Source organism: Pocillopora damicornis, chromosome 11 (genome assembly GCF_964200805.1).
Source record: "Pocillopora damicornis chromosome 11, jaPocDami1.2, whole genome shotgun sequence".
Classification (NCBI taxonomy): Eukaryota; Metazoa; Cnidaria; class Anthozoa; order Scleractinia; family Pocilloporidae; genus Pocillopora; species Pocillopora damicornis.
This window is the reverse complement of record NC_142680.1, coordinates 17,358,388-17,372,495: the sequence shown is the minus strand read 5'-3', so window position 1 is coordinate 17,372,495 and position 14,108 is coordinate 17,358,388. Positions and strand designations below refer to the sequence as shown.

General features: G+C 37.6%; 3 protein-coding genes across 6 annotated transcripts; 1 reads left to right on the top strand and 2 right to left on the bottom strand.

Moving 5' to 3' along the window:
• Nucleotides 1-1,247: 1,247 nt before the first annotated feature.
• On the bottom strand, nt 1,248-3,075 carry LOC113668957 (adenosine receptor A2a). Its single transcript, XM_027184934.2, has one exon. The coding sequence runs from the start codon at nt 2,920-2,922 to the stop codon at nt 1,990-1,992; it is 933 nt and encodes a 310-aa protein (XP_027040735.2). The 5' UTR covers nt 2,923-3,075; the 3' UTR covers nt 1,248-1,989.
• Nucleotides 3,076-4,947: 1,872 nt separating this feature from the next.
• LOC113668935 (melanocyte-stimulating hormone receptor-like) lies at nt 4,948-6,635 on the bottom strand. Its single transcript, XM_027184913.2, has one exon. It carries the CDS (start codon nt 6,605-6,607, stop codon nt 5,663-5,665), a length of 945 nt encoding a protein of 314 aa, XP_027040714.1. The 5' UTR covers nt 6,608-6,635; the 3' UTR covers nt 4,948-5,662.
• A 1,402-nt stretch (nt 6,636-8,037) lies between these two features.
• On the top strand, nt 8,038-14,044 carry LOC113668908 (uncharacterized). 4 transcript variants are annotated; one of them, XM_089186521.1, is made up of 3 exons: nt 8,038-8,761; nt 12,419-12,763; nt 13,119-14,044. In XM_089186521.1, exons 2-3 carry the CDS (start codon nt 12,425-12,427, stop codon nt 13,896-13,898), a joined length of 1,119 nt encoding a protein of 372 aa, XP_089042647.1. In that variant the 5' UTR covers nt 8,038-8,761; nt 12,419-12,424; the 3' UTR covers nt 13,899-14,044. The 4 variants fall into 4 exon arrangements, with proteins under 4 accessions (XP_089042647.1, XP_027040684.2, XP_089042646.1 ...); XM_027184883.2 differs by having other exon boundaries at nt 8,038-8,883; XM_089186520.1 differs by lacking the exon at nt 8,038-8,761 and adding an exon at nt 11,897-12,057.
• Nucleotides 14,045-14,108: the final 64 nt, after the last annotated feature.

The window sequence follows — 14,108 nt, the reverse complement described above, 5'->3', positions numbered from 1 at the left end:
TGACGCGCACACATGAAACAGGCTAGCAGTCTGTGAAAATTCTACGTTGTCATAAAACTTGGTATTTTTTTCTGCGGGAGTTCCTGGGTGCGCTTTGCATTTACTATTACTCATATCAGGAATCCTTTTCTTAAGAAGGCGATTCCGTGTGATGCGTTGGCTACTGAGTGTAGCATTGAAAGAAATTGTGCAGTTACAGTAAACCACTTTGATTAGTCAGTTAGATCAGCCCAAGAAATCATTGTAGGAAATTTTTAAAGTCTTTTTCGCTTCTGATCACTTCACCCGAAAACATAAAAATCGATTTAAAAAAATTACGCATTCCTGTTGGCTAGCTTTGAAATTTGTCTACGGAATGAAAAAGAAACGCAGCCGAATTTTTACCTTAATATGCCATCTTTCGGAATAAGCAATTCTGTGAAATTTCATCCTTTGTTTATAACTTTAAAGCTAATCCTATGGTAAGCCAAACCATGAGCATTTGCATGAGCATGTAAAACATCATGATCTATACACTGGCCCTCTTCCCATAGGGGAAACTATATGCCCGGTTATTTAGAATAAAGGGGAACTTTTATCGCTAAACTAGGGTGTGCGGCAAAACCGTTCGTGTTCAGTTCCCGGTAAAGATTAACATAGGTATGAATTTGCATTTTGATCGAGGGAAAATGTGGAGACATCTGTAGCAGTATTATTTCATAGTGCGATCAATGTTTTCTTTGGGCAAACAGCAATTGACGAGAACGAATTTTTTTTAAGAATAAATATAGAGTTTAATCCTGAATTTTTCAAAAGTGATTCTGTCAGTTGCAGACGTTAGAGATCAAAACTTACCCGTGGTAGATGCAGGCTGAAACGTTTATCATGATGCAGAAAATGTTTTGAAATTGACAATTTCCCAATATATTGCCCTTTCTAAAATATTTCTTTTTTTTCAACGATACCAAGTGACTTTACCAATACTCTTATCTAACGATAAACTCTACCTCTATTTCTTTATGATTAATTAACATCAGACTTTCAAATGCCAACTCAAAAAAATGATGATAAGAATTTTAATTATTTTGATGATAACACATGTGGCAGGTGAATGAGGGCGTCTTTCATTCTTTCTATGCGTTACAAAATCCAAAAAATACAAAAAGAATAATATCAGAAACTTAGTCTGTGTTTAATTTCGATTTTCTTTTTTCGCATTCAAAGTCACCCTCGGGCAAACAATTGACTTTAGCACAAGCAAAGACTAATTTTATTTTAAACGTGGAATTTATTAAGTTTGGCAGCTAACAGAGCAACATTCTCTCATGTTTTCTTAAACATTGCGACTTATTTCCCAATAATAATAGGAAATTCGAGGCTATAGCTTTTTGGCTGACACCGCAGCTTCTGTTTACATGCGGTAGAGCGAAAGGCGTTTTCCTAGGATATTGTCATAATTTTCAGAAATACTTTCCCATGACAGACAAAGTTAGACATAGAAATAAGCAGCCACTGAAATCCCACGAACCATCTGTAATTAGAAAAATTTTGCATGTTCTTGGTTATGAGTGTCGTTTTGTTAAAAGTGTGATTGAAAGCAAGAAATTAAATACAGAATTACTGACACATTTTCCCTGTCCTTCAGATGTTCCTCTGGTCTAGTTATCATTATTAGAGTTTTCATGATCAAACGAACGAAGCTTGTGTGGTATCTTTTGATCTTATTGTTCTTCGTACCCAAACTGAGACATGCACCCATTTCCTCTCTTCTGAAAACCATAGTAAAATAAATTACCTTCATAAACTTAAATGCATTCTCTTTCTCTATGATATGGGTGCTAATTCAGTGAAGTTTATTTTTTGTTAGCCTTACAATTGTACCCAACTTATCGTCTGAATCATCACTACTAATCCACCCTTTTTATCCGGTAACCAATACTCTCCTTCTCCTCTGACAATCCAAATTTGGTTAACTGATCTTTGTTTTTGGATATCCAACCGTCGAATCATCTAGATCCATGAGAAGCAAGATGCCTGCCTAATTGTCTGCTTTACCGCTTGCCTTACTTCACTGATCGTCCAGCAGTACAGAAACGGGTTTAAAGTAGAGTTAAAGAAAGCAAACACCGTCACTATTCCTTTGATGGAATGTGATGGATATGACTTTCTGAAATAAAGCGTGATAACCAATACACTATATGGTACATAACAAATAACAAATGCTAACTGCACCCACAGCGCACTGTACACTGCCTTTCTGTATCGCGCCATATTCAGTGCATTTGATTGGCTCGGCTGTTGTTGATCATGTACTTGAGCCTGTCGATGGCTAAAAGTGAGGAAAATCTTTGAGTGCGCTATGATTGAGATTAGTAGGCAAGATGAAATAATGAAACAGCCACACGAAAAGGTTATGCGGTAATCTAGCAAATAACATAAAGCACCGACGCTACATATAATCCAAAAGATGGCTTCAATGATATATGTGCGCTTCAACGTTACAATTTGTCTGTATCTCAGCCCTAATAACAGGGCGAGAAGTCTATCTAAGCTTATGGCCGCCATTGTAAACAGAGAAACTCCACACAATATGTAGCCTGTTACGCAAACGGCATCAATTGCGTATCGACAAAGACTCCAGTTTTCGTAAACCAAGGACATCCAATAAGTGGCATAGAGAGGCTGGCTAACAAGACCTACCAACAGATCAGTTATTGCCAGACAACGATACAAGAGTTTGGATGGCGGATGAAGGGAAGATTCTTTGTGAAGGGCAACAAGGATGAGAGAATTTCCAAGAAATGCCGTGATGGAGAAAAAAATATTAACTGCTGAGAAACATATTGATTGTTGTTGTAATCCACCAGCAAAAGATGGAGAACATGCCAGTTCTTTAAATGTTTTCGCCTGAGTTACACCGGCTGTTGCGTTTGTTGTGGCCATAATTGTAGTGTCATTTTCTTTTTGCCTGCCGTTTATCGGTGACTTGCAAGAAATGTTACTAAAACGAGGAACGGGGAACGGGGAACGGGGAACGGAGAACGGAGAACGGAGAACGGAGAACGGAGAACGGAGAACGGAGAACGGAGAACGGAGAACGGAGAACGGAGAACGGAGAACGGAGAACGGAGAACGGAGAACGGAGAACGCAGAACGGAGAACGCAGAACGCAGAACGCAGAACGGAGAACGCAGAACGGAGAACGGAGAACGGAGAACGGAGAACGGAGAACGGAGAACGGAGAACGGAGAACGAGGAACGGGTAACGGGCAACGAGCAACGGGCAACGGGCAACGGGAAACGGGCAACGGGAAACGGGTGACGGGCATCGGAGAACGGCCAACGGGCAACGAGAAAGGGGAAATGGGGAACAGAGAACGGGGAACAGAGAACGGGGAACAGAGCGCTATCTCAACTCGGTCGTCAGAGCAAGCATCACAGATGACGAAAGAAATTTTCCATCTCGATCTTTTATTTCAAAATTTATTTCTATTCTGATAAAGATTGCAAGCGCTATAGAAATCGGATCATCGGAAGGGCAAGTATCCGAGAGTCTATCGTGGGCTACTAAACATTTCAACGATCAAATATGAAATGTAACCACATTGCATATTTTTTCAAAACTCCTCCCAATGATCTTACAACAACGTCATGAAGGTTCATTTTTCATTTGTTGCTGTTTTCTAAGATGACATCAATACTTTTATAAATCCAACGATTATGAATAACTTTGGACGTGCGTTTGCACCACGCATAAAACGTCCTTGTTCATATGAACTGATGCAGACACAGTGTTCTGAAGAGGCACCAGCCTTGCAGAGTAGAAACAAATACATCCTTAAATAAGACCTTGCGATTCGTGCCACTAGAAGACATCAACATGGAGGTAAAGATGGGAAAAGCATCGAAAGGTTGTATCTAAAATTCATATCTACAGTAATGTTTATGTGACACAAATTGCTTTACCGCCTTTATTTAAGTTTCTGACTCGCATTTCTCCAAAGACCTAACTTTTACTGCACCTGTAATTTATATCAGAGTAAGCAATATTTTTGTAGTGAAAAATCGCGCAAAACTCTTCAATAAATCTTCCCTTATCGCCCATCGCTTAACGATTGCTCTGACGACGGTATTCCGAAGCACGCTTGCTCAAAGCGGGTGTTCAGACCCTTTTTGTGCGCTAACTTCCCTCATTTTAAACTGTCATGCGGATTGCCGCTGTACTTTGTGCCCCCGTCTTCCGTTCCCTTTTCCCCGTTCCTGGTTTTAATAACATTATTTTGCGTGTGCCTCAGGTTGGAATAACAAAAGCAAGACAAGCATGGAGACAAATGTGTAGTTATAATTTCATAGACAGACATCTGTTTAATTACCATTTCATGGCGCCACAAATTGTCCTTTTTCACCCAGACAAACCATACAAAATAAGATAAGATACCGTTATGTAAAGTTGAGACTTGAATCATTCTCATTTCCGGGAAACTGAAGATAAAATTTGTAGCCAACGTTTTCAATCGGTCCAAGAAACTGACGCGAGACAAACATGTGAAGACATCTGTGGCTTTCTTACCTCACAGTATGAATAAAAAGATCTTAGGGCAAACTACATTTGATAAAAATTATTCATTCTACTTTTTTCTCTCAATAGATAGAGAGTTTAATCCGTAAAAATTTGAAAACTTATTTCTGTCAATTGCAAACATAAGAAATTAAAACTTGCCAGAGAAAGTCCAGGCTGAAACTGTTGCTGGTATGGAAAATTCTTAGAACTTGGTAATCTCCCAATACATAGCATTTGTAAAATACTTCTGTGTTCAAAGATTCCAAGATAATTTAAACAATCCCATTATTTATTAATAAACTCCGTCTTTTTATCTTAAGAGTGAGAATCTGACTTGCAAATGCCAAGATAAAAATAGGAAGAAAATAATTTTAATTTTGACGAGGAAAATAATTTTTAAACATATGGCAGGTGATTGCGGCTTTTTATTTATCTATGCGTTATAAGATTCAAGAATATTTACAGACATTGAAAGTGACTATGTTCAATTCCGTTTTCTCTTTTTTATGCATTCAAATTCATCTCGGGGAAACAATTGACATGCACGAGTGTCACAGAACCAGCTATGATCAATTTTATTTCCAACGTTGACTGTAATTTTGCCTAACAGCTAAAGGAACAAACATATTCACACTTAAGCATTATATTTCGTAAATAATAATACCAAATTCGAGGCCATGACCACATCGCTGACGCGGCGGCTCCTGTATACATGTAGCAACGCGAAAAACGTTTGACTTATTTGAAATAGCGAATTTTGTTTTGATTGTGAGCAGTTTTTTTGCTGCTTTATGAGTGTAAACAAGAAACACGGAATTGCGGAGACATTTTTCTGTGTCCTCCGATGGTCCTCGCCGATCAATTAATTAGCATGAATTTTATTCTACGCTTGCATTTTGCTAAAATCGTGAAACATAAATTAACTGAAACTGATACAATTATTTACTTCAGAATCGGCGAAAATGGTAAATATTTAACTCGCCGCTTCGCGGTTCAGTAAATATTCTAGGTGAACAATTGTTAACAATACAGGGAAGTATCCTACGAGCGATTACTTGGAGCAACTGTAACTTATAAAGTTTGGTTTGGAATGAAAATAATTAAAAATTACTCGAATAGAATCTAACGCCATAGACAACAAAGTGCTTGTCTGATTGTCTGCCTTACTGCTCGTCTTATCTCAGAAATCTTCCAGCAATAAAGGAACGGATTTAAAGTGGAGTTAAAGTAAACTAAGATGATTGCTATTTCTCTACTAACTGCTGAATGGGATGAATAGGTTTTTCTATGACTGATCACAATTTCCATTATACCATAGGGCAAATAACAAACAACTAATGCTAACTGCACCCACAGTGCACTGTACACTGCCTTTCTGTATTGCGCCATGTTCAGTGCATTTGGTTGGCTCGGCTGTTGTTGAACATGATCTTGTACCTGAGTCTGGTGATGACTGAGAGTGCGGAAAATCTTTGTGTAAGAACCAACTGAAATTACAAGGCAAGACGGTATAAAAATACGGCCGACCCAAATGGTAGAACTGTTGTTCCAAATGAAGAATGATGCAGCGACATTACATACAATCCAAAAGGTAGCTATAATGACATATGTGCGCTTCAAAGTTACTTTTTGTCTGTATCTCAGCCCCAATAACAGAGCAAGAAGTCTGTCCACGCTTATGGCCGTCATCGTAGACAAAGACACTCCGCATAATGCATAGCTTGTTATGTAAGCTGCGTCCCTTGCGTATGGACAAAGACTCCAGTGTTCCTGAACCAAGGACATCCAATAGGAAACATGACAAGGCTGGCTGACAAGACCAACCAAAAGATCAGTTACTGCTAGACAACGATACAAGAGTTTAGAAGGTGGATGGAGGGATGATTCCTTGTGAAGGGCAACAAGGATGATTGAATTGCCAAGAAATGCTGTGATGGAGAGGACAATGTTGAATATAGCGTAATAAATTGGTTGTTGCTGTACCTCACTGACGAGAGAGAGGGAACATTCCAGTTCTTGAAACGTTGTTTTCTGAGTTCCATCTTCTGTTAAATGTTTTGGCGCCATAATTCTGCTGTTTATTCCTTTTTCACCCGCAGTTTATCCGAGTATATATATTGTTATATTGTATATTAAAACGGTGGATGTCGATGAAGGCGCGTTCTGATTGGCTACTAAAACTCCGAAAATTCTTCTCAATTTACCTCCGAGCTGCATACGCGGAATTTTTGCCCGAATATTTTGTGATCGAAATAAATGAGTTATAATCATATTTTTGTACAATATCATCTCACTGTTTCAGCATATGGAAAAAAAAAATTCCACCACAAGTCACCTCCACTTTGGTAAATAGTTGATAATTAACAACACACGTCCGACGAAGATTACCTTAAGCTTGTAAATATTAATGTATTGAAATAATTTCATTAAAGCTTCCTAAGTGGACTTCATTCATCTGAAATGCACCAGTCAAAATAAAAAAAAAATGTTCAATTATATAGAAAATCATAGCTCACGTACACGTTCTAACGAGCCTTGCACTCCTCGGTGTACCGTGCTCAAAAAAGGATTTTTGCTCTCGTTGATGTCGTTAAAGCGGACGTGTGTAGGGCAAGACGGTTTGACGTGAGCTGGTCAGAAGAAAGCCGTCCGGCCCCGCACAACGACAGCTTTGTTTACTATATTATTTATTTATGATCCATTTCCAAACTTTCCCTTTCAGCTGCTATACATTTTCGTCTATTAGAATTTGGTGTTGCATCATTCCCTTTTTGTATCAACTCTTTGCTGAATAATTCGTTGATTTTGTAGAGGGAAGTTAAATGTAGGACACATCTAAGGGGGTTAAAAAAAGTGAGCACTTTGTAGCATGATGGTGGAACTGTTTAAATTTAACTATCTGCCCTTAAACACAGTTCTTGATCGTAATTATCTTAGCTGCAGACCAAAACATTATTAGGAAGATATATATTTGTCCTATAATAATTATATGAAGGGAAATAATGTGGCTACAGTTAACTTCCGAAAGTTTTCTCCCTCGAATGAATCAGATCATACTACAGCGTTATCATCAGCTACACAGAAACATCATTTATTAGCAATGAAAACCTTGGGGTTGATCGAGCTATTTTTAGAATTTTGATGTCACGACTGATGAAACCAAAACTGAAGACACTGAAATTATATTTTTCTCCAAGTCAAAGAGTATGCAAATAGCGTGGGGACAAGATATAAAATTGATTGGTTCGTCGGTGTTCGTTAAACCTCGACTGCCACACTACTAGTTGTCGTCTGTCTTCTTTACGTTTCGCCAGCTAGTCTTCGTCGGTCTTCGTTAAGTCCCGACAGATATACTGCTAGTCTTCGTCAGTCTTCGATTCGTTTCGTCAGCTATAGTGCAATTCTTCGTTGGTTTTTTTCCTCAATTCCCGACAGCGATATTGCTAATCTAAGGCAGTCTTCGTGAAATCTCGACAGCCAGATTGTTAGTTTTTGTTAGCCTTCGACAAGTTAACAAGTCGCTCAAAATGAACTTACGGTTATATCCTAAAAAAAGAGAAAAACAAGAAAAAAATTGGAACGAATTATAATTATGAGGCTTTTTGTTACTGACTGTAACCTTTTGTTTTTCAACATGCGGCTGTATTAACTCTCTATCGTAATCAAATTCTCCGTATGACGCGGGATACTCCTTTGTCGTGGTACAAGTTTGCTCTTGCGCCCTAAATTAGCAGTTTACGGCAGTTATTCCGATGAAACAGGCTAAATTGTAAACATCAATCTTGATTTAATTACAAAAGAAAATTCCTTTGGCAAAGTTAAAGGGTATATGACAACTGAAGCCAATTATTTGTTTTCAGTTTGTTTTCCATTAGATTATAGAGATTTTTCCTGCTAACTCACAGCATACTGAGGCTAATGGAAGCAGCATTGCTAAAAAAAAAAAGAAAAGCTTTCATCATGTTTTAAATTCCATTTCTTTCCACATGAAATTAAATCAGCTTTCATTTCCTTCTACGAAGATAATATCCACAAACTATTATCCATTTCAAATACACCTGCCTCAAGGAGATAAAAATATCGAATGCCAGTTTGGGGACAGAAATAACGCATATTTTACAAGAAGTTTGATACGTAACAGAGTTTTTAACAGTAAGCGGTTTTGTTTGACACCATCGACATGGAGAAGAATAAGGAAATTACTTTTGTTGTTTTTTGGAGGTGAGTTTCGTTGCCCTAGCTGCGATCTGAGGAAGTAACCTTCCCCCTGGACGGATCTTAACGCCAATTTTGTGCGAAAGGAAGATGTTTCGTTGACATGTTTTGAAAGCCAAATAATACAGGTTAGTTTTTGTTACAAAATTCGTTCAAGGTTTCGCGCCTCAATTCAGCGAAAAAAATTCGCTTTGGTCGTCAAACTTAAAGTAAAATGCCGGGTTGAAATTGTTGCAAATTTAAAAAGCGATTGGAGATGCGTTTAATGTTATTGCAAAGACTACAATTTACCCAAAGATTATCATAAAGAATTATTCAGAGTATCTGTATTTTACACCAAAGCGCACAGTCGTTTCATTTGTGAATTGTATCCGTAGTAAAAATCATTCAAAATGATTGTTTCTATAGCTACTATACTGTTAAAGACAGCTTAACTCGAACGTGTAGGAAAGAAAAACATGCGTGCTGTCCTCGCGCGCTATCGTTTTCACGTGCAGCTTCAAAACTCTAGCTCGTTTGATACTTTTTAGCGCCCGTTAAAGTGTAACGCAAAATGAGAAATACATATTTTGCACGTCTTACTTGTCTAGGTGCAGCAGTTAAATTCATTCTGTCGAATGTTTGTTCAAAAAAAGGTTTCTTCCTATTAAGTTAGTTATTTACAAATCTTGACGTTAGATGGCGAGGAGGAAAAAAGATGGCTATAGCTGGATTTAAAACCTGTTTTCAAGAAATTCTGCCTTGTAAATAACTCTTAATAACCGAGTTTGAGGTCGGTACTGTAAGTCAAGGACCGATATTTTGTCGCTCGGATTTATGGTCCATGCGCGAACAGAGTAAAATGAGGCTCCGTGACTTCAGTTCAGACTGAGAAAACGAGGCTAGTAAGATATTTCTCATATCTTTCGGTTTAAGATTACAATTTAAACAAAATTTTGCATTTAGTGGGCTGTACAGTGAAATATGGCCCGCTTAGTTGACCGATCACAGCGCACGTTCTAACTGAGAGATACAATAAAGTTGACTATAGCCAGGGTGTTATTAAAAATATGTAAACCTGGCTTTTTAAAAGAGCTTTATAACCGAAGTGTTAAAAATCACTTTTATACGACAAAGCTTTCTTGACAATTTTCGCGAAGTTCCTAATTTGCTTTTCCATGACAAGTCCATCCTTGTCGAGAAACTGCCATGCTATTAGATGTGGTTGACAATTTTCTTTCCAATCTGATGCAGCGCATAAATTTTTCCTAACTTGTGTAATCGCCCAGGTAACATTGCTCCATACGTGTAAAACCAGCTTTATTGTGAACTATAGGCTTCCTTCTAAATCCTTTTAAAACTTTTTTGAGGCAGCTGAAAACCGAGGGTTAAGTTTAAGATGGCTCGCTCGTGCTTTGAATGCCAGGATTACCATAGCAACAGTAAACTGCCTGCCTATCTTTGCATCTAGGAAAAATATGATTCAAAGCCTGTAGATTTGGAAAAATCGATCACAAGCCTCTAAGAAATAATTTTAGAGCTTTAATAGAAAACTGATTTGAAATACCGACATCGAGGAAAGTGCAGAAAGAAAGATAAAAAGAATGTGAAAAAAGTTTCTTAACGAAACGTTTTTGCCTCTTAACACTCTACCTCTCAGAAGTGATTGACATGTAATTTCTCCTTGTAAGATTCATGCATTAACCGACAAATTATACATGTAAAGAAAATATTCAAACTTGTCAGCTGACAAAAGATTTTATCTTGATCTCGCACCACAGTATACAAGGGAAGGTAAAGCAGCCAGAGAGAAGAATTAATAATCATATCTCAGGAATTAACGGGTTAGGAAAACTTGTGTCACTTTAAAAAAAAAAATTTGAAAATATTCAATTTGTCTGCTTATAAGTGAACTAAGTGGTTCTCAATTAATATTACAATGGCAAAGATGACGTTGTCATCACGTATGAATGGGACTGAAAGATGATGATAAATTTGCAATAAGCGAGTTTCCTTCTTTCAAATGTTTTTCTCATTCATTTCAATATGAAATGACTAGTTCTTCCACAACAACTTTCCTTGTAAAGAGCAAGATTCTCTGGTGCAAATGACTTTCTAAGGATATTTTTTAAAGAAGATTTACTAAAAAGCCGGAAAATTCTGGGAGAATCATACATCAGCAAGTTGTCCTGGACAATTTTTCTGTTCTAATTGGTCTCTAACGAACACGATTTCGTTTTTGTAGAGCCATTTGCCTTTAGAACATTAGAAACATATTTCCTCTCCTCAGCCTTCGAATCGAGTGAAGATGGTAAAAAGTCAGCCCTCCTGAGTGCTAAAGGATACAAGCTCGTGGTCCGTACTGGTTTTTCTTTTCTTAAGCTACGTTTTCGTTTAAAAACAGTGCTTTTCTTATCAAATGTATTAAATACAGAGTTCTTTCAAGAGAGAAGCTGCATTGGTCTTTTTTTTCAGCGGATGCGCCATAAATCATCATGAAAAATTGAAGTCGTAAGCGGCACTGTTTCAATTCACGACTGTCATTGAGGCTATTGTGAAAAATCGTTTAAAAGCCTTCAAGAATAATTTTTATTATCTGACTCTTAGAGTGGTCTTCGTGATCAGTAATGACTTTTTCATTTGCGTCTTTTGTTTCACAAGTTTTTTGCAAAAGTTTTTCTCAAGGCGCTAATGGTCAATTTCTTACCTGAACCTGAGAGATACTTGTGATTTCAGGAAATCGCCTAATCTCGAATTTAGTTGTTATATGGGTGTAATATTCTCGGAAGCTACAGAAGTTATTAAAAAGAATCGCAATTTAAAGGTTCACTTTTATAAAAGACTCGCTAACATGCTTCTATATTTCTGAAAAAATTTACCAGTTGTTTTTTCAGCAAGTTTCCTTTCTTTTTTCAAACGATTTTGTATGTGTTAGAAAAATATGACGTGTTATACACAAAGTTGTTTTGAATTTCTTTTGTGGACGGATTCACAATTAATCATCACGAGAAATTGAAGAAGTAAAGCATTGTTTTAGTTCACGAAACTTAAAGAATTTTAAGGCGAAAAATTGTTTAAAAACCTAGAATTTTATTCTTCAAGAATAATTTTGCTCTAACTCTTAGAGTTATCTCCGTGATAAGTGATGTCTCCTTTCGAGTTTTTAACAAAAGTTTTTTACTAAACGTTGATGATCAATTTCTTTCTTTACCCTGAGAGATACTTGTGATTTCCAAAAATCGCTTAATCTTGAATTCTGTAGTTATATAGGTGTAATATTCTCGGAAGCTACAAAAGTTCTTAAAAGGAATCGCACTGTGAAGGTACACTTTTATTACAAACTTGCTAACATGTCTCTGTATTTTCTATTATATTATATTAGACAACTTTTATTACTTGTTAAATGAAACACATCACGCGCTATACACAAAGAATTGGCTTTCATTTGATGTGGAAATTCGTGTCTAAGAGCTCCGTAGTTTTCATTTTTGCTTCCAGCTGAAAAATGCTTCCGTCTTGAAACAGATAATGTTCGTGAACAAATAGCCGATTACTTATTTTTCACTAATGGATGCTATTCTTTATTTATTTGGTTCCAGTCTCATTAAAAGCAGGCTGTTAAGGAGTTTTAATTTTACATTTCTTTGAAAAGTACGACAACCTTTTCACTGAACTATTTTTCAGAGTAAGATGGATTTATATATCACGTTTCTATGGCTCAACTGTGGAACAGCGTTTCTGCTTATCCCTCCAATTACTACAGCGAGCAACCAAATGGAAACACCACTGATCTTCATCAATAACATATTCATGGAGAACTTCAGCATAGAAAATCATACAATTCAGACTGAAAGCGTGCGGGACCCCTGGGAGTGTTTTCGTCACTGCGCCAAACACTGCGACTGCATTGCGTTTCAAGTCAGAGGAAAAATATGTGAGCTTCTGGACACGGACATTGATGGGGTCATCGGGAAGCGAGTGAAAAGACCAGGAACTGTTTTGTATCATGTACAGCAAAACGGTGTGAGGGTAAGTTTGAGTTCTTGTAGAGAAGTTTTCGAATAAGATTCGTAAACAAACTGTGAACAATAGGATCAGCTGAATCAGGAGCCAGCAAGGACTTTAAGTATCTACACAAATATTGTCTCCAAAGCTGGAAAACGTAAATGATCAGGTCAAAATTGGCTGAAAAGCCATTGATCATCATTTTTGGTGGAGACGAGTCGCTTCGAAAAATTCGCCTTATATGAAATGAAGAGTTTCTTTGAAAATATTTTCTGTTGCAATACTCATTTTTTAAAAGACAAAGAAAAGAACAATGACCTCTTATTCTATTCAGTGAAATTTTAATTTTCGTTTCTTTGTCATTCGTGTTCGGTTTCAGGAAAATAGTAGATGCCTGAATGGCTGTTGTCAATCAAACCCTTGCCTTAATGGAGGCACATGCACAGAGAATTGCAATGACGTCAAAGAAAAATACAACTGCACATGTCCACAGCATTACCAGGGAAAGAGATGCGAGATATTCCACCCAAGAGTCGATTCATGCCAATCTTACTTGAAGCTGAAACCAGAGTCGAAGTCAGGCGTGTATAAGCTTAATGACACGATTCAGAGTTATTGTGATTTTGACTCGGAACCCGGAAAAGTTTGGACTCTCATCGAGTCATTTTCTCTAGAAAATGAGGCCTTTTACAAACGAAAACCTTTTTATTTCAACGTTCCGCGAAACGAAACAAGATTCAACTGGAATGATTATCGAGTATCTTACCAAGCAATGGTCAACATCCGGGACAACTCGACCCACTGGCGCGTGACATGCAATTTCCTGTCAGGCCTTAATTTCACCGACTACGCACGAACGACTCTCCAAGATACGGACATCCTAACGTTTGTCAACCAAGATAGCTGTCAGAAGTATGAGTACATTTCAGTTCGAGGAAGAAGTTGTACGGATTGCTCGGGGATGCTTGTGCAGCGTGATAACGAACATATGCATACTGATTCATACTGGAGCAGAAGAAACGGTTGTTCTTGGGATCCAAGTACAGGTGCCCTGATGGGCGAAGATAATTTTGGATTTTATGACATTACCAATCCTCAACATAAGTGCACTGAAAATTCTTTTTCCACCACGCAATGGTGGCTTGGTGCTGAACTGTAAGCCCACGCCACAATGGTTATATAGACGTGCGTCAAGAGGATGAAAAACAACGCAGCGGTCAAACGTTTGGCATGCGCAACTGGATCAACTCTTACCAGCCCTAGGGCACTTTCTTTTTAACATTTAAATAAAAACTTTTAAAACAACTAATGTCACTTTTATCCTCCCCCCTCCAAAAAAAAGGCATGCATTTTTGTAGACATTGACGTT